The sequence below is a fragment of the Solanum dulcamara genome, chromosome 2 (assembly GCF_947179165.1).
Source record: "Solanum dulcamara chromosome 2, daSolDulc1.2, whole genome shotgun sequence".
Taxonomy (NCBI): domain Eukaryota; kingdom Viridiplantae; phylum Streptophyta; class Magnoliopsida; order Solanales; family Solanaceae; genus Solanum; species Solanum dulcamara.
In genome coordinates this window covers 62,308,650-62,335,799 of record NC_077238.1, presented here as the reverse complement: position 1 = coordinate 62,335,799, position 27,150 = coordinate 62,308,650, and the positions used below count along the sequence as shown (strand labels likewise).

Below are 27,150 nucleotides of genomic sequence, written 5' to 3'. Positions count from 1 at the left end.
ATATTCATGAACATCAAATCAATTAGGATTCATGGGAAAGTAGCCATGAACAATAATTCCAATAATATGAGAGAATAATAATATTAATGCATAAATATATCAAACTTAATAGTAGAAGAATTAATTCATCTAGAATTCAAGATTTGGATAAAACTCAACTATAACTCAATTATAATGAATTTAAATATTGGGCGCATGGACGAACTCAATCCAATGCTATGAAAGACTTACATACCTTAAATCCGAAGGTTTACTCCGAATTGGAACACTCTTGGACCCCTAGCCTTTTCTTCTTGTCGGAGCATTTTGTGTACTATCCGGAGTATAAGAATCACCGGAGTAGTATTTTTATACTAGTAAAACTAAAACTATATTTGAGAAGAAGTATATAGAGAGAAGAAATGCTTAAGAAAGCTTGATGAATAAAATGAGGAAATAAGGTGGGTATTTATAGGTGGGAAAGAGGGACCTAACAATAAATAAAATAATTATAAAGAAAAATCTGAAATTTTAATGGAATATATTGATGTCATGGATGATGTTAAATGGAGGACAATTTATGTCATGCATGATGTCAAATGCATCTAGATGTTTCCATGGTAGGTAAGATGAGTTCTTTTTAATAGAATACTCGTTTTCGAAGCTGCGTTTGAATAAGATAAATTCCTTATTAGGATTTGGTGTCTTCATAAGAATTGTAGATATGGAAGTCTAGTTTCATATCGTTCAAGAATAAATCAATTTGGAGAAACCTATAGTGAGATATGAATTTTCTTCTATACACACTCAATTCCGTCACAGCACTATATCTTGCAAAGATTAATTTATTTGATCTACTTATACTCCGAATCTTAAGATGTGTTCTTCATTAAAGTTGTAGGTAAGGATGTTGTGGTTACCCAAAAATTTGAATCACCTAATTTGGACCAACCTATGAAAAGTTATGCCCAAAATACAGAGGCTGTATTATTTTCATCGAGAATTGAAATACCGACATACAATATTTTAGGGGTTGTTACATTGTCTCTGACCTTACAGAGTTCCTCTTCAGTTGAAGCTTAACCTCCTATGCGGTGTCGAAGAATTTCCAACCCAAACATGCAGGTTGTGATTATATCATCGCGCCTTGCATGCTCTTGAGTAGAGAGGACTGGTCCATAAGTGTAATCTGGCCCCTTTATGTTGGTGACATCGTAATGATCGGAGGGGAGGGGGCCATATAATCATGTTGTTCTTCTGGGACCCCAGCCCTTCGGCATATCTTTGTAATGAGGCCTCTGAATGCAAACCCCCTGCCTTTGTGAACTCTGTACTTCTGAATGGTAGATTTGATCATTGCGCCAACATTCATGTCTATCCCTTTCATAAGGGCATAGACCAAGCATATTCTATCCCGTGTCAATTCTGTATAGTGGAGGCCTGGAATCAGACTGTGCATAATAATCTTCACCCATACACGTGCTTTTTTGTTAAGATGGGCGTATGGGAATGCATTGTGATAGCCATGCAGATCGTGAAGTACCCACTTTGCAGTCGACCTAGGCCCACACAAAGTATGTAGGATATTCTTATATGTCAGTTGAATGTTCAAATATATTAAGGCGGTGGTTGGTAGCTCTTCGTTCCCAAAATCTCATTTTTAACCCAATTGGAGATACAGGGACATCAACCCCTCTGACTGTGATGTAATATCTGTGTTGATCGGGTTGATAGTTTGTGTAAAATTCTCGTACTATGTGCAGATTGTATGGATTTAGATCAGCAAACAAGAAATACATATGTAGTTTCTCTATCCTCCTCATTATGTTGGGATAGTCTCTTGCCAATTTTTCTTCCTTGATTGGCATGTCTAAAAGATAGCGAGACTCAGATTGTCGCTTGTACCAGTTTTTTCTATAGGATGTACCAATTTTATGCCAAATCGATGAGACTGACACCGAGGCATGGGTGGGGCTGGTGGTATAGATGGTGCTCCTCTATCTCTTTTTCTTCTTCCTAGGCCTACTGGTTCTTTTCTTGGCCTTCTGCTGGATGGCATTTATACTGCAAATAAACCAACCAAAAACAACATATCAGAGTCTATCTATCATTAGAACTTCAGTCCCATACCCCACATTAAGCATTTCATTAGCATGTATTTGATATAAAGGTACTCAGACTTCCCTTCATTCAAACACTGTGCACATACATGCTAACAAATCAACCCAAACTACCATGTGGGGGGGTTCGATACAATACAAAACACCCATATTATTTGCTGTACGGTGAGTCCCATTTTGTAGGAGTTCAAAACAATCCCCTTACTCTAGCATATCTTTAAAACAGAAAGTCACATGCATAATTCACTACTACAACTATTTCAACCCAAACTTCAGAACTACTACATCACCACAAATGAAATCATAGATAAACTTATAATCAACCCAACATAATATTCAAAGTCAAGCATAAATGGGCATACATGTGCATCCTTACTGCAAGCATGTTTTCAACCCAAGAAATTGAACAATATAAACTTCTCTTCACACTATTTTCACAAATCAAACCAACTTCAACACATTACTTTGTGTATATTTACTCAAGAATTCAACACACATTAGCATAATAATCACAACATTTAATTTCTTCGAATCACCAAAAGTAGGGTTTGGTTACAAGAACTTAACCCATAATCATTTAACCACAAAAAACAATTTCACACACCCATAAGCATTTCAATTTAAGGTCAATGAAAATCAATCATATTGCATCAAAACTTGAGGCCCAAGAGCTCACTTATGTAGATTTCAACCATTTATATCACAAAATTAGATCAAGAAACATACCTTGTTGGTGATAGAGTATAAATTCAATAGAAATTTGCTTGGATTTGAAGAGTGCATCGCGGATTTGCTAGATTTTTGAGAGTTGAGAAGAGTGAAATCGATTCAATTTTGAGAAAAAATAGAGTCTTTTCAGTGTTTTAAAATTGAATTGGTCGGGTTCGCCCATTAAAAATGGGTTAAACCCGTCTTTTTAATGAAAAGATCTTGAAAATTATCCCAATTCCGCGATGCAGACTTTTTGCGAACCTTACTATTTCGCGTGCCAAACTTCCAAAAATGCAGTTTGTGTTGAAATAAGTCCGGTCCGCGATGTAGACCTGGAGCGGACTTTCCTTGCAATGTTTTCACCAAAAATGAATAAAAACATACATGGGAAAATATTTTACTGAGATGGAACAGATCCGCGGTGTGGACTTGTCGCAGACCTTACTAGTTAGTAACCCAAAATTCCAAATTGCATTTTTATACTGAAATTAACTAGGTCCATCATGTGGGCCTGGCACGCACCTTACTTGGAACTTATTTTTACAAATTTTTATTGATTGAAAACATACCTGAACACATTTGCACTGAGATGTACCAGGTCTGTGACACGGACTTGTCACGGACCTTACTGGTTAGGCTTCGTCCAAATTCATTTTTTTTTAATTTTCTTTTATTTTATAAACTCACTTATATACTGCAACAAAATGAAATTTTAGAAATACCAAGAAAATCAATTATAATTTCTATTTAAAAACACATAATGCCTAACAGGTTGCCTCCCGCGCAACGGCTAATTTATTATTGCGGCATGACCCAGTTGTTGCTTCACTCATTTTCTAGTTCAATGGCTTCCTCTTCACGGTCAATATCATTTCCGAAGTAGTGCTTAAATCTTTGTCCATTAAATAGGAACGTGGACGTTTTTGATGCATTCCATAGTTCCACAACTACATGAGGCATTATACTTATCACTTTAAAAGGGCCACTCCACTTGGATCTTAACTTTCCTGGAAAAGGTTTCAGTCTAGAGTTAAAAAGAAGTGCATTTTGCCCTAGTTCGAAAGTGCGAGTGGTGATGTGCTTCTTGAGAAACTTGGTCACCACCTTTGAGTCATTGGTGGGCAGAGCTATGGCCTCAACCCACTTGGTAACGTAATCTACTGCCACTAAGATATAGTGGTTTCTGTATGATGAAGGAAACAGACCCATGAAGTCCATTCCCCATACATCGAAGATTTCAACCAACGAAATGTTGTTCAAAGGCATTTCATGTCTTCTTGATATCACGCCCACTCATTGACACTGATCACAGTTCTTTACATATCCTGCAGCATCTTTGAACAGAGTAGGCCAAAACAAACCCGATTAGAGTACCTTATGGTTAGTATGCTCCCTTCTATGATGGCCGCCATATGGTGATGAATGGCAACTATCTAACACTTGATGCACCTCAGTTTCTGGCACACACCTTATAACCATTCGGTCAGCACCTTTCTTGAATAAATAAGGCTCATCCCATATGTAGAACCGAACATCATGCATAGGCTTTTTCTTCTGCTATGAGGTAGCATTAGGAGGAAACACTCCACTAACCAAGTAATTGATGACATTTGCGTACCTGGCAATTCAGTTACCTCTAGGGACAATAGCTACTCATATAGGAATTCTTCTTTAATCTGCAGCTATTCTCCAATAGGTGTTGAACTCTATAACCTAGAAAGGTGACCAACAACTTAATTTTCACATCCCTTGCGATCCTTGACCTGAATATTAAACTCTTGTAGTAGAAAGATCCATCTTATGAGCCTTGGATTTGTATCTTTCTTGTTGAATAGGTACCTAAGAGCTGCATGGTCAATGTAAACAATTACTTTAGTACCTATCAGATAGGATCTAAACTTGTCGAATGCATAAACTAGTGCCAACATCTCCTTCTTGGTGACTGTGTAGTTGGCTTGAGCTGAATCAGGGATCTTGCTTGCATAATAAATAGAGTGAAAGATATTCTTTTTTTGCTGCCCCAAGACTGCTCCTACTGATACATCAATAGCATCACACATAAGCTCAAAAGGTAGCTCCCAATTGGGAGAAATTAAAATTGGAGCCTTTATGAGCTTCTTCTTCAACAGCTCAAAGGCCTGCACACATTTTTAATCAATAGTGAATTTTATTCTTTCTCCAATAAACTAAACATGGGTGTAGCTATTTTTTCAAAATCCTGAATAAACCTTCTATAGAACCCTGCATGTCCTAAAAAACTATGCACTCCTTTTACTGAAATTAGGGGTGGTAGATTCTCTATCACTTCTATCTTGGCTTTGTTTACTGCCAGTCCTTGTTTTGACACCTTGTGACCCAAGACTATCCCCTCTGTTACTAAAAATGACATTTTCCTAGTTCATGACAAGATTTGTCTTTTGGCACCTTGCTAACACCTTGTCTAAGTTCTGCAAACACAAATCAAATGATTTCCCGAAGACGAAGAAGTCATTCATAAGTCTTTCCATAGAGTCTTCGACCATGTCATGAAATATTGCCATCATATACTTTTGAAATGTTGATGGAGCATTGCATTGCCCAAATGGCATACGCTTAAAGGCATACGTTCTATAGGGACAAGTGAATGTAGTCTTTTCCTGATCTTCATGTGCTATTGCAACCTGATTATATCCTGAATATCAATCCAAGAAAAAGTAGTACTCCTTTCCTACTAACCTGTCCAGCATTTGATCAATAAAAGAAACTAGGCAGTGATCTTTTCTTGTAGCTTCGTTCAACTTGCGGTAATCCATGCAAATTATCCATCCAATGACTGTTCTAGTTGGGATTAACTTCTTCTTTTCATTTGTGATCACAGTCATTCCACCCTTTTTAGGCACATACTGCACTTGACTTACCCATTTGCTATCTGAGATGGGGTTTATGATACATGCATTTAGCCATATAATAACCTCTTTCCTCACTACATATTTCATTACTGGATTCAATCTATGCTGAGGTTTTGTGACTAGTTTATGACCTTCCTCCATGAAGATCCTATACATGCACAAGGCTGGGATAATCCCATGTAGATCAGCCATCTGCCAGCCCATAGCTTTTTTTCTTCTTCTAAGCACCTCTAGAGCTTCTTGGACCTGCATTTCAGATAAAGAGGATGAAAGGATTACCGATAACGTTTTATTAAGACCGAGGAATGCGTACCTGAGAAGGGAAGGCAATGGTTTCAACTCTAATTTAGGAGATTCTTTCATCGAGGGTTTGGCTGAAGAACCCAACACTCTATTCAATGGTTCATCCTTTTTTTCCACATGCTCATATTATGAGCATCTAATACACCCATAATTGTTTTATGCTATTACATCGCCTTCTATTCCTTGACCCATTAATATTTTTTCTAGTGGATCCCTAAATTCCACAAATTTCTCTGTCACTGCTTTATTAATTACTGGTATCGCAGATAACTCTTCATGTATGGCAGGCAATGTCAATGTGTTGTCCACATCAAATACTTCCACCTTATCATGAGCTCTTATTGTGAGTTGTTTGTCCGCTACATCTATCAAATCCCCTCTAGTTGCTAAGAATGGACGTCCTAAAATGAAGGAAACCTTTGGGTCTAGATAAAAGTCTAGGATGACAAAGTCCACAAGGAAAATGAAAGATCCCACCTGGACTAAGACATACTCAATGACTCCATCTAATTTAGCTATAGAGCAATCAGCCAGTTGTAACAAGATGGTGGTAGTCTTAGGGTTTCCTAAGCCTAATTTCTTGAACATGGAGGTTAGCATAAATTTTATACTCGCACCCTAATCACAAAGTCCTCTTGCATTCACACACTTGCCAATAGTAACATGTACCATGAAACTCTCCAAATCTTTCTGCTTGGTTGGAAGCTTAACTTTATACAAGATTCTGGAATTGCACTCCTCAGTGAGTGCCACTGTTTTATACTTATCCCACTTTCTCTTGTTGGACACAATGTCCTTGACATACTTTGCATACTTAGGTATTCCTTGCAAAATGTCAATCAAAGGTAAATTAATTTGTACTTGTTTTAGAAAGTCTATAAACTTCGCAAAGCACTTCTCTTCCTTTTTCTTCTTAAACTTTTGTGGGAAAGGAGGAGAAGGTTTTATTTTTGGTTCCTCCACTGCCTTTGGTCTGCTGGATTCACCTTCTTTCCCAACTTGTTCTTTACTTTTCACCTCTAACGGTTTAACTTTTGGAGCCAATTCAGCGAAGGAGAGACCACTATGAGTACTCACGACATTCACTTGTTTGGGATTTGGGTCAGTGTTACCTGGTAAACCCCTGCACTTGCCAATTGCCCAAGCTTTTTTTCTAAATTCTGAGTGGCCAACTAATTCTGACGAACATATACAACCAACTTATCTTGGTCTGTCATGATCTATGTCAACATGTTTTCTACATTTATGCTTCCTGGTTTTCTTGAGCTTTGATTACCTTGATTTTGGTTATTGTACCCTTGACCTTGATTGTTGTTCCGTTTCCCACCTTCTTGTGGTCTGAATTTTATCTGCCCTTGTTGTTGGTTTTGCTAATTTCTACCCTATGAAAAGTTGGGATGGTTTCTCCAATTTGGTGTGTAAGTGTTTTCATAGTACTTATTACCACCACCCCTAGGTACATTACCCAAAAACTTCACTGACTCGGGATTAGCTCAACAATATTCTACCACATATTCATTACTGCTACACACCTCACACCATATGTGTTGTTGCTGAACCATGTACACCGAAGCTTGCTGCTGTCCTTTTGCTAAAGTGTTGAAATGCATTGTCATCATATTTTTCAATGCTACAATCTGTGTTGTCAAAGTTGTCATCGCATCAACTTCCAATATGACTGCTTGTTTTTGAACCACAGATCTAGAATTTCCTCTATTCCACTCAGGATTTCCCTGACAAATGCAATTAAGCAACTTATATAGCTCATTATACGTTTTCTCTAATACCTGTCCACCTACAACAGAATCAAGAAGAATTTTTATGTTGGGTTCCAACTATTCTATGAAGGTATGGACCAACACCTCATTACCTTGAGGATGGTGAGGATAACTAATGAGTAACAATTTAAACCTGTCACAAGATTGGTACAAATTTTCTCCATATTTTTGTTTAAAGCTAAAAATGTCAGCCCTCAACTTAGCTGTCTTCCCCGAAGGAAAGAACCTGATAAGAAATTTGCTAGCAAAATCATTCCATGAAGTGATTGAATTTGGTGGTTCTGACTTCAACCACCTCTTATCTCCCCAAAAAAGAAAAGGGAAACAATGTTAACCTCATATAGTCAGGAGATACACCATTAGGCATATAAGTATCGCTAATCTCCAAGAAGTTCTGGATGTGAACTTGAGGATTTTATGAGGCAAACCTGTAAACTACCCATTAGAGTGCAACAATTGCACCATATTCTGTTTTAGTTTAAATCTTCCTCCAGCTGGCGGTTTCTAAATGCTGGAGATGACATTTACTGTGAATGGACTGCCACATCATGTACTGTCCTGGCTGTCATCTCCACAGGGATCTCTACAGGCACTTTGTTAGTATCAGCCAGTTTTACCTATGGTATGGGATATAGAGCAGCTATTCTCTTTCTTTACTGATGCAAAAACCTTTCAGGCTCAGCTAGCAGCTCTACAATGTTCTCACTTCTGTCTAGTGTGCCTTTTTTGAGTTATCCTGCCAGAAATAATAGCTAAGATCAAGTTGTCAACACAAACACGAATAATAAAGAAACTTTACAAAGAAAACTATTGCAAAATTAAACAAATGTTCCTTAGCAACAGCGCCAAATACTTGTTGCGTCCAAACGCACACGCAAGTGTACACAGTCTCAAAAGTAATATAGTGACCCTTTTTAAGAGCCTAATCTCAAACCCACATGGAAAATGCAATTAAGCATTAGTTAGCTTTTTAATAAATCCAATTATTCATATTTTTTCAAAGAGTTGAGTTTAATTAAATTTTACAAAATAATTATACCAAAAACGATATGAAAATCTGATTAAACAATATTAGAGAATTTTTTTATAAATTTAAAGAAGAGTTCCTGGGTTGTAGCACTCATAGATTTTCAGTCTCAAATTCTTTACTTTGGTATCATATGGGTTTTTCGATTACTGGTTTACAAGGTTAATTATACAATTATGATCTTCTGATCTCTAATTGCCTACTCTTGTTGACAACTTAACTACATCATTGAGCGGGGATAAGCATGAACCAACAAAAAATCATTAATTTTATCATCTTGTTTAGTAACCAAACATGGTGTATAGATATGTGTCACGGTCATTCTATACACGAATTATTCTAGGCACTTCTAGGACAAACATGCTTCTTATATCTAGTGTTCTATCTCTTTTTCGTCTTCCGAGTTCCGGGTGGAAAACAATTTTTTTTCTAATGGTGATCAAGCGTTAAAACAATCAAAACAAGAATATAAGAGTAATCACATACAAAAACCTATTTTCAACCAAAGCAAACAAGATTCAAGCCGTCATCTTATGGTTACAACCCAAGAACAAGAGAATTTAGCCACTAATAGTGTATAACATATTTACATAAATCATTAATAACATCAAACTTGAATTCCAAATGAAAGGAAAGAAGAAAATATCACCAAAATATCTTTTTCTTCATCTTCTTCAGTTTTTCTCACGACAATCTAATCTACTTTTTAATAAAATATGTAAAGGTGCTATTTATAGCACCAAAAATGTGGAATTAATGTAGGCTCTATGAAGGCCGCGACATGGACTTTCTTTATTTTAGTGTAATTTTTTATTTTTTGTGTTGGCTAAATATTTCTCTATACAGAACTAGGTCTGCATCGCGGACCTGGTGCGGACCTTATTGTCTCGACGAATCGACTCTAAAACTGGGAATTAAATCTCAGGTTCCAAGTGCGCGATGCGGACGTGCTTTGTTGCAGTGTATTTTCTTCATCTTTTGCTCCCAACCTCTCCTTTGAGCTCCACTTTCAATCTAATCATGCTTTGAATGCCCATTTTCACATAATTAACCCTGAAAGTGTCTAATCATGTTAGTTGGTTATAACAATATAAAAAATAAAAAATATGAACTAAACTCTAGGCATTTGCTCACTTTCACTAACAATTTATGGGTTTTATTTGCTATTGGGTACATAAATGTGCCCAAGATCATTACTCCTACCTATAGTTGCTCAAGTTGTTTTCAGATTAGTATCAAGTGTTAGTTTTGAGAAATTCCATGAAAATTTTGGGTTTATGGAAATTTTGAGTTTTTATAAACTTTAAGTGTTCAAAATTGGTATTTAGGGGTTACTGGAGCTACGAGTCTCAAAATGGAATTCTGCCTATTCCATAGCTCCGGAATATGGAAATTGGCCTAAGAGAGTTCACGAAATTATAATTGGAGTTGTAACGAAGATTTGAGGTCTTGAGTTGAAAATTTGATGAATTTTAGGCTGAGGTTTGAGTTTTGTTAACTTTCAGAGTTTTGATGCTCGGAATGGAATTCCGACGACTTTGTTAGATTTGGGATATGGTTTAAGTCTAGGAGTAGCTTTGGTGGAATATTTGGAGGTCCCGAGTTTGTTTTGGTATTTTAGAAGCCTTAGTTAGTTTAGTTGCGATTTTTTGAGTTTCGAGTCAAGGAGATCTCAAATTCAAATTTTGATGATTCTATTGAGTCGAGAATATCAAAATTAGTATGGATGCATATAAATTTTATGTGCTCGGGATTCTGAATGAATCCCGAGGGTCTATTCTGGGACTTGAAACTTAATGATTTTGTTGTGTTTTGCTAATATCTGGTGCGTATAATGTTGTTCTTCAAGATCGCGTAGGCTTAGTTGTAATCGTGAAGTATTATCTTGATTAGTCATCACGATCACGAGGCCTTCTCCACGATCCTGATGGTCAATTAATGAGTTGACCGAAATTCCTTCTTCATGATCGTGAGGAGGGGTGTCGCAATCGCGAAGGGAAAGACTTGGCAGACCTAGATGTTTCCCAAAAGTCGGGATTTCACCCCATTTCCACCATTTTTGAACTTTAGAAGCTTGGTAGGGGCTATTCCTTGGGAGGTTTTTGAGGCAAATTGATTGGGTCTGTAGTTTCTATTCTATTTCGTTATTACCCATCAATTATATCTTGTTTTTTGTCTTTAAACCATGAATTTTGAACTCAAATCTTGGGGGTTTTCAAGAAACCAAAACTTTAATGTTTTGATGATTCTAAGTTGGGTTTAATTCCAAATTCAATTCCGTTTTCAGCATTAGATTTCAAATACTTTAAGGATCGTTTCCATCTTAAAAAAATCCAGATTGTTTTACATTTTCAAAATTGGGTCTTTCGGGTATTTTGGGTCAATTTCGGCTTGGTTTTCAAATATCAAATTGGATATTATTAGACTCATTTTCTTATTAGAATTGCTTATTTGAATAAATTATCTTGATTCGAAACATCTGCGTAAGAGTAAAGCTCAAATTCTAGAGTAGTTTGGGGTTGAAATTGAGGCAAGTGAATTTCTAAACCTTTGCCTAAGCTTGTAGAATCATGTATTCGTGTCTTATGTGTTGGGGAGTAATGAAAAGTGGTTTATGGGATTATGTGATATTCAGTTCAACTTAATAATGAATTATGGGGTAACAAATGGCAAATGAGATATTGTAACATGTTGTGTTTGATATGAATTGATCATTGGCTTATTGTGAATATTTGAATATATATTGAGTGATATGATTGATGATATTATATATATTTGAGATAGTGTGCCTTGACTATATTAAGATGAATTACGTGCGAATATGAATTTCATTGTACATTTCTATATCTGTATTTATGTCTGCACTATACTGGTTCTATGGCACCACTGAAATGATATATTTGAGAAACAAATGAGAAATAGTGGATGGCCCACATGCTCCATGGTAGTATTTATGATGAATATGGGTCGGTACACACGCTCTAGGGCAGATATTACAACAAGGGTAGGGCCACACGCTCCGTGGTAGGTTACATGGACAGATATGTCCCTTGTGGGTTTCGGACTGAGATTTAGTAGATGTGTACCGATAGGGCAGAAATGCATCATGTTATATGATTGGTTGTGGATTCGTATTTTCCCTATGAAAGTTGTGGACTTTTTGACCCCTGATACTCCCATGATCTGTATTACTAACTGTTGTGATTCAATTGAGACTTGAGTTGTACTGTTGTTGACATATATGTATTGGTATTGTTAAAACTGTTAGATTGAACTGATTTCTATGTAGGTTGTATTCTGAGAGGTTAGATGGTATGGTAGGAGTACGTGTATTTTACTAGCTTAGCTTAGTCATATTTGTTCGCTTGATGGGTACCATGTCAGTGGTACTCACCCTTGCTATAAATATTTGTGAGGTTCTGAGCCCAGACAGTGACCCAGTTCTCTTATCTTCAATCTGAGGCTTTTTTAGGTGATTTGAGAGGTAGTTGTTGATGTTGGTCGTCTTTCCCATTCCTCTTTACTTTACTTTGTTCTATTCGAGAGAAAAAGATTGAGACTTGTACTTATTTCAGTATTTTGTATTTAGAGCCTTGTATATGTGACAACCAGTCAGTTAGGGGGGGAATTTTGTAATGATTAAGATCTTCCGCTTTTGTAATTAAATTTCCTATTTTAAACTATTTCCTTTTTTAATTCTGTATTTAATGGGTTAGGCTAACTTATCTGGTAGGAAAGAATAAGTGCCATCACACCCGAATTTTAGGTCATCACAAATGGTATCAGTTCCCTAGGTTTATATGTCTCACGTGTACAAACTAAGTCTAAGTAGAGTATCGAAGATCGATAAGGAGACGTCTGTACTTATCTTCGAGAGGCTATGAAGACTATTAGGAAACTTTTGCTATTCATTCTTCTTATCGTGTGAGGTTGTTATCATAGTACTAATTATGGCGTATTGTTTTGGCAGATATCGAGGACCAGATCTACAGCTGTTGGTAGAGGGGAGGCTGTCCTGGAGGTTGATGTTGGAATGCAAACTAAGGGTATAGGTAGAGGCCATGGGCGTGGATAGGCCGCAGGTAGAGGCAATGCCCAAGGTGCGACACCAGCCCGAGGTCACGTTTGAGAGGCTTCTGCAGAGCCATATGTTGAGGTTGGTGGGGACCAGGTCCTTCCCAAGGTCGTAGTACCATTATTTTAGGATAGTTTGTTGAGATTGTTGGGACCACTAGAGAGTCTTACTCAGGGTGTAGCGAGCATGCCACAGGGTTCATAGACTAGAGCTGGAGCATAGACTTCAGAGCAACATCAAGCTCCCTAGTTCAGGGTTTGGTGTGCTAGCCACCCACGGGTCCTATGGTTGATGAGGGTGGAGTACAGTGAGAAAGAGCTCAAGATGGACCTGCGATTACTAAGACAGACAATGTGCAGCATCGATATAAGAGGTTTAGGAAGATGGAGCCACCACAGTTTCAAGGTAGGAAGACTGAGGAACCATATGAGTTTCTAACTACATGTAGAGAGTTATTAGAGAAAGTGGGGTTAGCTGATACACATAGGGTTTGCTATGGTACACTTCAGCTACGTGGGTCATCTTGAGAGTGGTGAATGGTGTATTTGAGTGTCAGGCTAGTGGGTAACATCAGGTTACTTGGGATGAGTTTGGTACTGCCTTTTATGACCATTTTGTCCCTTGGAGTGTGAGGGAGGAGACCTGATTACGGTTTGAGAATTTGAGATAGGGTAGCCTCATAGTTGTTGTGTATAAGACCCATTTCTATCGATTGTCGAGATATTCTATGGACATCCTTCCTAATGAAACAGAGCGGGTTTGTAGATTTGTACGAGGACTAGCTTATTCTATCCATACTGCAGTGTTTCGGGTTGCCCGAGAGGGGGCTTCCTTCTAGTCCATCATGGGCAACACCAAAGAGACAGAGTTAATAGAGAGAGAGGTGTTCAGGAACCCTAAGAGGTATCGTGCTTCTAGCCAATTTTTGAGTACCTCATTTGGAGGTGGAGGTCCTTACAGAGGAGGTGGCACTTTCCAGTGTAGAGGACTAGTTCATGCATCTATGATAGCTTTCAAGGGTGGTCAGATACCTCATAGGTCCTAGAGCTCGAGATAGAGTTATCAAGGGTCGCAGCAAAGACCGGTGAGCCGGGTGGTTTTAATGTTCTTCAGGTTCATCACATCAATTTTTGCATGGGAGAGCCTGTTATACTAGTGGAGATCCAGATCATCTTTCATTGTAGTGTACATCTCAGGATCGAGGGGGAACCCAGTCCAATTTTTTAGCCCCAATCAGAGGACCACTACCGCTGATCAAAGGTCGAGATAGAGCTCAGAGTAGTAGGGGTGGTCGCACTCTTGGTAGGGGTGCTAGTAGTGCGATACTCATACTAGGAGGTAGTATAGGTACCGTGTGGGATAGAAGTGGTAGGGCGCTCAGTGCTATTCTTTTCTAGGGAGACCCGTGGCTGAGGCTTCTGATGCAATTATTACAGGCATTGTCCCAGTTTGCCATCTACTTGCATCTGTGTTATTTGATCTCAGATATACATTCTCCTATGTGTCTGCCTATTTTGTATCTGGTTTTGATTTGACTTTTGATTGTATGCTTGTACATATTTATGTTTCTACACCCATTGGTGAGCCCTTAGTAGTGGATCGAGTATATTGATCCTATCTTGTTTCGTTAGCCATGTATGATACTTAGGTAGATATGATCATTTTAGAGATGGTAGACTTTTATGTGATATTGGGCATGGATTGTCTTTCACATTATCGTACTATTTTAGATTTCTATACTAAGACTATGACCTTAGCAATTGCTCGTGTCCTGAGAGTTGAGTGGAAGGGTACTAGCAAATCTTATCCTAGTAAGGTTATCTCCTATATTCATGCTCAGAGGTTGATTGATCGGGGATGTATGTCTTATATGGCATTCATTCGAGATATTAGGGTTGATTCACCTCCCATTGATTCCATTCTCGTTGTTAAGGAGTTTGACAATGTCACGACCCGACCTAGGGCCTAGTCATAAAATGGTGATCGAAATGCTGAAGGTCTCCAATCAAGCCTCTTGACATGTCATAAATCATACATAAGGTAAAATAAATGCAGAAACATCGTAGAAAAGTCTAATCATGAATCATAAAAGATGAAAGTAACTTGACAACATAGACTCTATAGCATATTTTCTAACTAGTGCCTCTACTAATGAAGAAAAGAGGGTGCTAAGACACGTCCCTAGCTCACCCTCTATAATACAAAAATAACAAAGTCTTTTGAAGTAAGAAACAATAACTCATAACCAGTCCTCGATAGATGAGGACTCACTACAACTCCATCGATAAGAAAGATCAACTAGCCACGTGTATAGATATGATGCTCAACCTCAACCCCTACATTATGAGATAATGTAAGCAACAAATAAGCATTAGTACATTTGAATGTACTATGTATGAGGGCATGACATGCAATGTAAACCATAGGATACAATTATTAAATAGCGTACATGATAAAAGAGTTAAGTAAAGCCATGAGAAAACCATAGTGATCAAAGCATTTTAAAAGCATGTTGAAACCATGAAAGATCATAAGAGAACATACGTATGTGGGATAGAAACATAACCGAAAATAAGACCATGCGAGAAATAATATGGAATCCTTATGTCTCCCCATATAACGAAAGAAAGGGGAATCTACTTGCCAAGATAGAATCTACCCCACTAAGCGGGTCATGTACATACGCTATATGTGAATCCACTAGCTAAGCCATGAAGTCAAAACTATGGTGGCACACAGTTTAAGGAACTTGAGGTTTCTACTAAGGCTTTTGGTAGAGCCCCCACATCAAGTTCGCTCGGTGCTAAGTCAAATTCCCCAAAATACATACATAGAATAGAAATCAGAATGAACATATATCATAGACATGATCATAGGTTTAAAATCATAGATCAGCTCATTTCATAATATAATTTTAATGTGAGTATTATCCTTTCAACATTACAAATCATATTTGCATAATTCATATCATAAGGTTCCTAGTTCACCACATAGGGCCCTAAGTCACCTATCTTCATACTTGCATGAAAATCATAACTTGAACATACTTGTATTCATGATCACAATTCATACTTGAGTTTAGACTAAAGCTCATATACGTAGTCAATTTGAATGAAAACCACAATGATAGCTTGAAATCATTGAATCCATAATTATACTTCATAATATCATCATTAAAAATAAATTTATGCCTTGGAATTATAATTCAACTTTAAAATCATGAAATTTATGTAGAAACATACTTATAATGATTAAAAACATAATTGAAACAACCCAATGCAATTCATCAAATTAGGGTTACAACCTAAGTAAAATTCATGAGATTTTGAATGAAAACCTTGTGTCCATGGGTGAAAGGGATCGATGGATCAATCCCTACATACCTTGATAAGATTCACCTAGAATTGAAGAGAAGCCATGATAAAGTTGAAACCCTAGCTTGAAGTTTGGATAAGAAGCTTTGAAAGGATCTCTTATTCTTGCCTTAGGGAAAATTTGAAAAGTGAATTGAATAGGAGGGGAATTTGAAGAATTAGGTATATATAGACTTTAAACTTGGCCATAAAAGTGTCTATTTTCATAAACCAAACTTGGTAAAAGACATAATTAACCCTCATTAAATCCAGATTTTGACCCTACTAATTGAATCCTACGAGTCGTAGGATTTGTGATGATTCGTCAAGATGACTCATCCTGCAAGCGTTGGAAAAACACCTAAAAGTCAAGTCTCTTAAGTCGAGTTTACTAGTCATTTCTATGACTCATCTTCATGTCTATGGGTCATCGTTTGGACTCGTTCTACAGGTCTGAAAAGACCCTAAATTTGAGCCTCTGAAGTTTTTGTACGAGTAATGTCTACGACTTGTTCTCGAGTCTACGACACATAATGTCCACTCATTTTGTAGGTTTTGAAAACCTACAAAATTACTGAGCCTCTAAACTTAAGTTACTAGTCAGAGTTATGACTCTTCATCGTAAAGATAGCTCATTAGGACTTCTTTTTAGGATAGTCCGGAACAAGTTTAAAGAGCTAATTTACAGTCTGTTCTTATGAGTCGTAGGTAGCTCTACGAGATGTAAGTCCACATTTTCTAAAATTTTCCTTTTGTTTGACCTTTCATCTTACGAGGGTCTTGCAATGTCTCCCTATACAACCAAAGAAAGGGGAATCTACTTGCCAAGGTATACTCTACCTCACTAGGCGGGTCATGTATATACGCTATATGTGGATCCACTAGCTAAGTCATGAAGGAAAGCCTACAGTGGCACTTAGTTTAAGGAATTTGAGGCTGCTACTAAGGCTTTTGGCAGGGCCCCCATCTTAAATCTGCTAGGTGCTAAGTCAAATCCCAAGAAATACATACATAGTATAGAAATCATAATGAACATATATCATAGACATGATCGTAGTTTAAAAATCATAGAGTAGCTCATTTTATAACATAACTGCAATGTGATTATTGGCCTTTCATCATTACAAATCATACGTGCATAATTCATATCATGAGGTTCATAGGGACCTAAGTCACCTATATTAATACTTGCATGAAACTCATAAATTGAACATACTAGTAATTGATCATCACTATTCATACTTGAATTTAGAATAAAACTCATATGCATAGTCAATTTGACTGAAAACCACGATAATACCTTGAAATCATTGAATATATAATTATACTTCATAATATCATCATTGAAAATAGTTTTATGCATGGGCATCCATAATTCAACTTTTAAATTATGCAATTTATTAAAATACATATTTATAATGGTCATTTATAATAATTAAAAACATAATTAAAACAGCCCAGTGCAATTCAATAAATTAGGGTTATAATCCAAGTAAAATTCATGAGATTTTGAGTAAAAACCTTGGGACTCCATGGGTGAAAGGGATCCATGGATCAATCCCTACATACCTTGATAAGATTGACCTAGAATTGAAGATGAGCCTTGATGAAGTTGAAACTGTAGCTTGAAGTTTGAAGAAGATGCTTTGAGAGGATCTCTTATTCTTGCCTTAGGGAAATTTGAAGAGTGAATTGAATAGGAGGGGAATTTAAAGAATTAGGTATATATAGATTTTAACTTGGCCATAAAAGTGTCTAGGTTCATTGAATTAAACTTGGAAAATGACATAGTTACCCTTTATTAAATTCAGATTTTGACCCTACTAATTGAATCATATGAGTCATAGGATTTATGATGAGTTGTCAAGTTGACTCATCCTGCAGGCATTGGAAAAAACCCTAAAAGTCAGGTCTCTGAAGTAAAGTTTATGATTCATTTCTATGACTTATCTTCGTGCCTATGAGTCATTGTTTGGACTCATCATGTAGGTCTGAGAAGACCTTAAAATTTGAGCCTCTGAAGTTTTTGTATGAGTTGTGCCTATGAATCATTTCTGAGTCTATGACTCTTAATATCCACTCATCCTGTAGGTTTTGAAAACCTACCATTACTGAGCCTCTGAACTTTAGTTATGAGACAAAGTTACAACTCGTCATCAAAAAGATGATTTGTCTTGATGAGTCGTAAGGACTTCTTTTTAAGATAGTCCTGAACAAGTTCAATGACCCACTTTATGAGTCATTCTTATAAGTCATAGGTATCTCTATGAGTCGTAAGGGTAAATCTTCCTTTCGTTTGACTTTTCATCTTATGGGGTCTTACAACTGATGTTTTCCTTACAGTTTCTGAGAGTCCTCTGTATAGGGATATTGACTTTTCCATTGACTTGGAGCCGGGTATTAAGCCCATTTCTATTGCACCTTATCGCATGGCTCTGGTAGAGTTGAAGGAATTGAAGGACTAGTTGTAAGACTTATTGAGTAAGAGTTTTATTCGCCCTAGTATGTCACCTTGAGGTGCACTAGTTCTGTTTGTGAAGAAAAAGGATAGGACTATGAGGATGTGAATCTATTACAGGCAGTTGAACAAAGTGACTATTAAGAACAAGAATCCTCTTCCTCGCATAGATAACTTGTTTGACTTGTTTCAGGGAGTGTCCTTGTTCTCTAAGATTGACTTGAGATATGGATTCCTAAGACGGCTATCTGGACTCGTTATGGACATTATGAGTTTTTAGTTATATCTTTTTGTGCTAACTAATTCCCCGACGGCGTTCATAGAGTTGATGAATAGAGTGTTTCGACCTATCTAGACTTTTTTGTGATTGTTTTCATTAATGGTATCTTGGTACATTCCAAAATATAGGAGGATCATGCTAGTCATTTGAGGTCGGTGCTTCAGAAGTTGAGAGAGCAGAAGTTATATGCATAGTTCTCTAAATATGAGTTTTGGCTTGATTTTATGGCATTTCTCAAACACGTGGTTTCCTAGAAGAGTATTAGGGTAGATCCGATCAATATTGAGGCGATTATAGGCTAGACTAGACCTACCTCTCCTACAGAGATCCAAAGTTTTATGGGATTGGCTGGTTATCATCGACGTTTTATGCAGGGTTTCTCTACCATAACGGCTCATTTGACTAGAATGACTCAGAAGCCATGGATTTTTATTGGTCTGTTGATTGTAAGGAAAGTTGTCAAAAGCTCAATACTTTGTTGACTACACCTCCTATTTTGACCCTACTCAAGGCGGTTATGGACTTTACTATATACTGTGATTCTTTTAGAGTTTGCTTGGGTGGGGTATTGATACAAAAAGGGAAGGTGGTCACCTATGCCTCTAGACAGTTGAAGTCTCATGAGAGGAACTACCCTGCTCATGACTTGGAGTTAGCGGCTATGGTATTTTTGTTGAAGCTATGGTGTCATTACTTATATGGGGTCCATTCTAAGGTGTTCACAGATCACCAGAGTCTTTAGTACATCTTCAGTCAGAGTGATCTAAACTTGATACAGCACAGATGGCCTGAGTTACTGAATGACTATGACATGACTATTTTATACCATCTGGGGAAGGCCAATATGGTGGTAGATGCTTTGAGTAGGATAGATCCTAATATTGGGAGTATTACGGTGATTAGTATTGATTAGAGTCCATTGGCTAGAGATGTTCAGAGATTAGATAATAGCTTCAACTAATTATGGGTATCTAAGGAGAGTTGAGCTTTAATGCTTTCATTGAGGCTCGCTCTTCACTAGTTGAGCAAATTCAGGAGTGATAGTGGGATGATGAGAAGTTTTGTCTAATTTGAGACAAGGTGATGAGGAATGAGGCCAAGGAGGACAAACTCAATTCAGATGGTGTTTTGAGAATTGAAGGTAGAATTTATGTGCCCAAAGTGGGTGATTTGATCAAATTGATTCTAGCAGAGGCTCATTATTCTAGATATTCTATTCACCCGAGTGCAGCGAAGATGTATTATGATCTTAGCCAGCACTATAGGTGGTGGAGGATAAAGAAGGACATTGCAGAGTTCATGTACAAGTGTTTAACTTGACAATAGTTCAAGTATGAGCACCAGAGGCCTCGAGGTATAAGTTAGAAGATGCTCATTCCCACTTAGAAGTGGAGAGGATCACCATGGACTTTGTTATGGGATTACCTCCCACCGTGGTTGGTTATGATTTTATATGGATGGTTGTTGACAGACTAAACAAGTCATCTCATTTCATTTTAATTTGGGTAAAGTACACAGCGGATAAGCTAGCCCAGTTGTATATCAGTCAGATAGTTTATCTTTATGGTATCCCGGTATCCATTGTTTCAAATCGGGATTCATTGTTTACTTTATACTTTTGGTAGGAATTACAACATGGATTGGGTATTAAGCTTGATATGAGTACATCTTTTCACCTATAGACTGATGGACAGTCCGAGCAAATAATTCAAGTATTGGAGGACTCGTACCTGTGTTATTGACTTTGGTGGTAGATGGGATCAACATTTTCCCTTAGCGGAGTTCACCTACCACAATAGTTACCACTCTATTATTCAGATCCCCATTTGAAGTGCTGTATCATAGGCAGTGTTGATTCAGCTAAGATAGACTCTTTAGACACAGATTTGCTTAGAGATGTTATGGAGCAGGTTCGTATGATTCACGGTAGAATCTTGACAGCCCAAAGTAGGCAGAAGCGCTACATAGATTAGAGGGTTCGACCTTTGGATTTTATGGAGGGTGACCATGTTTAGCTCCGAGTGTCACCCATGAAGGGTGTGATGTAGTTTGGGAAGAAGGGCAAGCTTATCTCTTGGTTCATTGGCCTATTTGAGATTTTGGAGCGAGTAGGAGAGGTGGATTACATATTGTCCTTGCCACCTAGATTTTCATCTGTGCATCTAGTATTTCATGTTTCCATGCTCCAAAAGTATGTTCCAGACGAGTCTCATGTGATCTCTTTTGATTCGGTAGAGTTGGGTCCAGATTTGAGGTTTAAGGAGGAGCCCATAACCATTTTTTTCAAACATGTCTGTAAGCTTAGGACTAAGGAGATAGCTTCAATGAAGGTCAAGTGGAAGCACCGTACGGTAGGAGAGGCTACAAGGGAGGTAGAGTCTGACATGTGTGTTCGATATCAATAGCTCTTTGAGACTTACGGTACGTCATTTTACTTTATGTTCATGGATGAACATCATTTTTAGTGGTGGATGATGTAATGACCCTAAAGGTTATTTTTGGAATTTTTATGAAATGGTCATGTTACCCTTTTCTATAGTTTCTCCAAGTGGTTTTCAGATTAGTATCGAGTGTTAGTTTTGAGAAATTCCATGAAAAAGTTGGGTTTTTAGAAATTTTGAGTTTTTATAAGCTTTAAGTGTTCAAAAGTGGTATTTAGGAGTAATCATAGCTATGAGTCTGAAATAGAATTTCATAGATTCCAATAGCTCCAAAATATGAAAATTGGTCTAGGAGAGTTCAAGGAACCAGAATTGGAGTTGTAACGAATATTTGAGGTATTGAGTTGGATATTTGATGAATTTTAGGCTAAGGTTTTCCTTTGGTCAACTATCACAGTTTCGATGCTTGAAATGGAATTCTGATGACTCCGTTAGATTTGGGGGATAGTTTTAGGTCTAGGAGCGTCTTTGGTGGAATTTTTGAAAGACCCCAGGTAGTTTTGGTGTTTTGGAAGCCTTATTTAGTTTAGTTGCAACTTTTAAAGTTTAGGGTCAAGAAGACATCAAATTCAAATTCAAATTCTGATGGTTCTAGAACGTCAAGTTTGTGTGCTCTGAATTCCGAACGAATCCCAGGGGTCTATTCAGGGGCTTGAAACTTAGTGATTTTGTTGTGTTCTGCTAATATCTGGTGCCTGTAATGTTGTTTTTCACGATTTTGAAGTGTTAGCTTGATTATTCATCGTGATCACGAGGCCTTCTCCTCAATCGCGATGGTCAATTAAGGAGTTGATTGGAATTCCTTCTTCGTGATCGCTAGGAGGGGTGTTGTGATCACGAAGGGCAAGCCCTGGCAGACCTGGATGTTTCCCAAAAGTTAGGATTTCATCACATTTCCACCATTTTTAAACCCTAGAAGCTTAGTGGAGGCGATTCCTTAGGGGGGTTTGAGGCAAATCGATTGGGTATGTAATTTCTATTGAATTTCGTTATTACCCATTAATTTAATCTTGTTTTTAGTCTTTAAACCATGAATTTTAAACTCAAATCTTGGGGGTTTTCAAGAAACTGAAACTTTAATGTTATAATGATTCTAAGTTGAGTTTAAATCCAAATTCAATTCTGTTTTCAACATTAAATTCCAAATACTTCAAGGATCATTTACATGTGAAAAAATTCCAGATTTTCTATTCATTTTTGAAATCGAGTCTTTCGAGTATTTTAGGTCAGTTTTGGCTTGGATTTTAAAATATCGAATTAGGTATCGTTAGACTCGTGTTCTTATTTTTATTACTTATTTGAGTAGATTATCTTAATTTAGAACATTGGCGTAAGGGTAAAGCTCAGATTTTAAAGTAATTTGAGGTTGAAATTGAGGCAAGTGAATTTCTAAACCTTTGCTTAAACTTGTAGGATCATGTATTCCTGTCTTATGTGTTGGGGAGTAATGGGAAGTTGTTTATGGGATTATGTTATATTCAATTGAACTTAATAATGAATCATGGGTAACAAATGGCAAATAAGGTGATGTAACATGTTGTGTTCGGACATAGCCTTAAATTCATCAGTCTTGATCGGACATAGCCTTAAATTCATCAGTCTCCTAATAACGACACAACTCCTCAAAACATGTGGTAACATCTAACTAGGAGGTGTCATGGAATCTCGAACCTACTTAAGCTAGCTAGACAGTTTAGCGCTCGTTTTCCTCTCAAATCTGGTCGCAATGATTATATTGTACTTTGGTTGCCAAGTACATGAAGTTTGAAAAACAAAAGAAGTAGGATTAGATAATTAATAAAGTATACTAAAAAATAGATAAGCTAATTAACTAAAACATGTATAAGCAAACATATATATACCTTAAATTTATTAAACATGGCTTGTCGTATATTATTTAGAATCACGTGGCAAGAGTGATAGGGCATCTGTATAGAGCCTCTAAACACTCTTCTGTAGAGCCCTAGCAGCTTGTGTAGAAGGATTCCACCTGTAAGACAAACATGTAAGTTCATGCATTATAAATTAACAGTGAAGAAATAAATAAAATTAAAAATGATGATCCATCAGGCTCAATCATGACTCTCCCGAGCCTGTCCTTCTGCCCAGGTGCTAGCTCAAGCAGCTCATCGGGTGTAGTAACCGGAGGAGGTGGAGGTGAATGTGATACACCATGAGGCACACAATTTTGAGTCAATGGAGGATTACCAGCCATAACATCTGACTCAGTACTCGAGTCTCTAAGTCACATGGCAGATAGATGAGGATATGACATATTTGAGAGATATGGAGATAGAGATGGCATCGCAGAGGATATTTTATTGGCCGATAACAATTGTAGTCAACAATAAGCTTCCGTAGGTAGGATGATTTAGTGACGTGGAGGCAAGGACTATGATGAAAAAGAAGCACCAGGTGGTCTCCGATAATGAGGGTGATAATCTAAGGGATTTTTTGTCCCAAATGAAACAGCAATATGTGTATATCTGTGCTACGCTTCTCTATATGCTTCAGCACAGATATAGGCCTCCTAAACAAAACATGGTATATCCTCAGCCTATATAGGCCTCCTAAACTTCTTTTTCCTACTCGAAATAGGCTGGGTCATCCCAAGATTAGCCCAAGATCTATCACCAGACATCTATATGCAAATTATATTATAATATATAAAAATGATTAAATAAAATTAGTATTAGCAAAATAAATTAACTTACACATGAGATATAAGCTATCATTTTACCACTCTTTCTCCTCGCTTGTTTCATTTTCATCAATATTCTCCCATTCTCCCTCCTTAATTATTTTATTTTCATCGTCCCATTCTTTCTCCTCGAATGATTCATCGCATTCTTCATCCTCATTTATTTCTTCCTCAACATTAGTCATTATCTAATCATCAGAAACTTCTTCTAATATATGTTGAGGATGTTCTAGTGTGGTTTTCAATTCAACATCAACTTGTTGTTGAACAAGTGCGACATCATTTTGGTACGCCACATCTAACACATTTTAAATTTCAATTCTTCCCACAGGCTTTGTCTTTAATTTATTACAATCCACCAATCAACCTTGTCTCTACGCAACAGATATGGAGCATAATAGATTTGATTTGCATTTTGTGCAATGATAAAAGGATCATAACTTCTGTATTGTCTAGTGTACTTAACTTCAATTATATTATGTTGTTGTTCCATCCTTGTGCCTCTATGTGATGAGTCAAACCACTTACATCGAAATAATACAATCTTTTTTTGGCATGCTTGAATACCTTACTTCAATAATCTCACGAATAACACCAAAATATTCAATAGTTTAGCCAGTACCATCAGCATCACCTTGTATATAGACACCGTTATTATTAGTTTTCGTAAACCTAGAAACTCCTTCAGTTTGATTAAAACCATTCAAATAATACTTATTCATTGTTTGAATTTGAGATTCTGGTCCAAGTGCAATTTCTCTAACTAATTGAAAATGTTCGACATTTGAATATTCATTGTAAACCTGCATATTATTATTCAAAATAATACAATTTAGTAAAAATTGAATACAATATTATTCTTATTGATTCAATGCAAGCTTGCACACTTACATATTCTTTTAGCCATGTGAAAAACCTTGTATATATGGTTTCATTACCTCTTGTGTTTACGAACAAACTGGCAGTTGTACATTCAGATTTTTTGTTAATTAATAAACACTTATTAGTATGTAATTTGATAACATAATTTATCACTTACTCGAGATATGGTTGAATCTCTGGACAATTAAGCAAAATATGTGTTAGCATTTCCATACTAGTGAAGCCTGCTTTCCACACTTTTTAGATCCCCGATCATTTTGATTAAAAATTGATAGTAGGAGAAATAAAAAATCAGTATCACCTTCATCATTGTGATTGGGATTATTTATCCTACATGGCACTTCATTCCCAAAGTAATACGATTAAAAATCACCAGTTTCTCTCGCAATATGACTTTGAACAACTGATCCTTCGATCCTTTTTCTTTGCTTAATTATTTATTTGCAACTGCCAATTTTTCTGTATGTATATAATTGCTATAGTTAGCTACTAATTATAGAATATATAAGAAAAAAAACTTAATGAATATAAAAAATAACATTACCTCTCAAATGGATACATCCATCTTGTTTGAACTGGACCTCCGAGGCGGGCCTCTTGTACAAGGTGAATTGGAAGATGCTCCATCACATCAAAGAAACCCCATGGAAAGATATTCGTCAACTTAGTAGTAATAATAGGAATATTTTCCTCCATTCTATCTACACTACTATGCAACAACTTTCCTGAATAAAATCTTTAAAGAAAAGACTGACCTCTGTGATTGATTTCTATATCCTTTCAAATAGATGGCTAAAAGTGATGGAAATTAAATTTTTCATGAATACGTGACAATTATGACTTTTCATATCTATCAAATTTCCTAAATTCGAAGCAAAGCCCTCCGGCATCCTTAAATTTTTAATCCACTCACAAATTTTATGTTTCTCATTCAATGTGAATGAAAAACTAGCTTTGGGCATTTTGTAATTCTTGCAGCTATAACTCCTTTCTCACACAAGATTCATTTGTGTCCATTATAGATTTTGCATTGTCTTTTGTTTTGCCCTTAACATCCATCACTGTGTTAAACAAATTGTCAAAATATTTTTTTCAATGTGCATCACATCAAGATTATATCGTAAGAGATTGTCTTTCTAATACGGCAACTCCCAAAATATGCTCTGTTTGGTCCAATTATATTCAACACCATATCTGGAAAGCCTAGAAGGTAAAGCTTTTGTAACTTTAGGCAATTGAAAAACTCTCTCTCAAATTTGATGCTTTGTGAGCAATGGAGGTGGGGGATCATTTTCAATCTTATTTATCCTGAATGCATTTTTCATCTTTGTAAACTCATGATCCATTGGCAAGAACTGACGATGAAAATCAAACCATGTATTTTTTCTGCCATGCTTTAAAGTAAATGTCATACTATTTTTCATGCAATGTAGACAAACAAGCTTTCTAGATGTCATCCAACCAGACAGCATCCCGTATGCAAAAAAATCATTAATAGTCCACATTAAAGCACACATAACAAAATTCTACTTAGTTGATATATCATAAGTCACTACACCTTCAAACCACAATTATTTTAGCTCATCTATCAATGGTTGTAGATAAACATAAATCAAACTTTTAGGATTAAGAGGACCCAGAATAGCATAGCTTAGAAAGATGTACGGACTTATCATGCACATTTCAGGAGGAAGATTGTACGGAGTAAGAAATACAGGACAGCAAGAATAAGGTGAGGTAGCATTAGAGAATGGTTTGAAGTCATTTGCACACAACCCCAATCTTACATTTCTTGGTTCACTAGCAAAATCAGGATACATGTTGTCAAAATGCTTCCATGCTTCTCCATCAGATGGATAAGACAAGACACCCGGCGGCCTTCTATATTCACTATGACATCTCATATGTGGGGCAGACCTCATTAATGCATACAACCTCTTTTATCTATGAATAAGAGGTAAATAATGCATCACCTTAATTAGGACCATCTTTCCAGCAGGAGTCCTCTTATAACAAGCATGTCCAAAAACTTACAATTTTCTAATTCACTATCAGTCTTGTAGAACAGCATACAGCCATTAATATAATAATGAATTCTATCATACGACAATCGTAACTTGAAAACCAATCTCTTTGCCTGATAAAAGTTCTTAG

At 36.8% G+C, this 27,150-nt stretch overlaps 1 protein-coding gene across 1 annotated transcript; it reads right to left on the bottom strand.

Annotated features, from left to right (window-relative positions):
* Positions 1-4,543: 4,543 nt before the first annotated feature.
* Positions 4,544-7,943, bottom strand: LOC129872134 (uncharacterized). Its single transcript, XM_055947025.1, has 8 exons — positions 7,913-7,943; positions 7,789-7,796; positions 7,541-7,734; positions 6,628-7,124; positions 6,257-6,516; positions 5,526-5,944; positions 5,246-5,417; positions 4,544-4,948 (listed from the first exon to the last, which is right to left on the bottom strand). Exons 1-8 carry the CDS (start codon positions 7,941-7,943, stop codon positions 4,544-4,546), a joined length of 1,986 nt encoding a protein of 661 aa, XP_055803000.1.
* Positions 7,944-27,150: the final 19,207 nt, after the last annotated feature.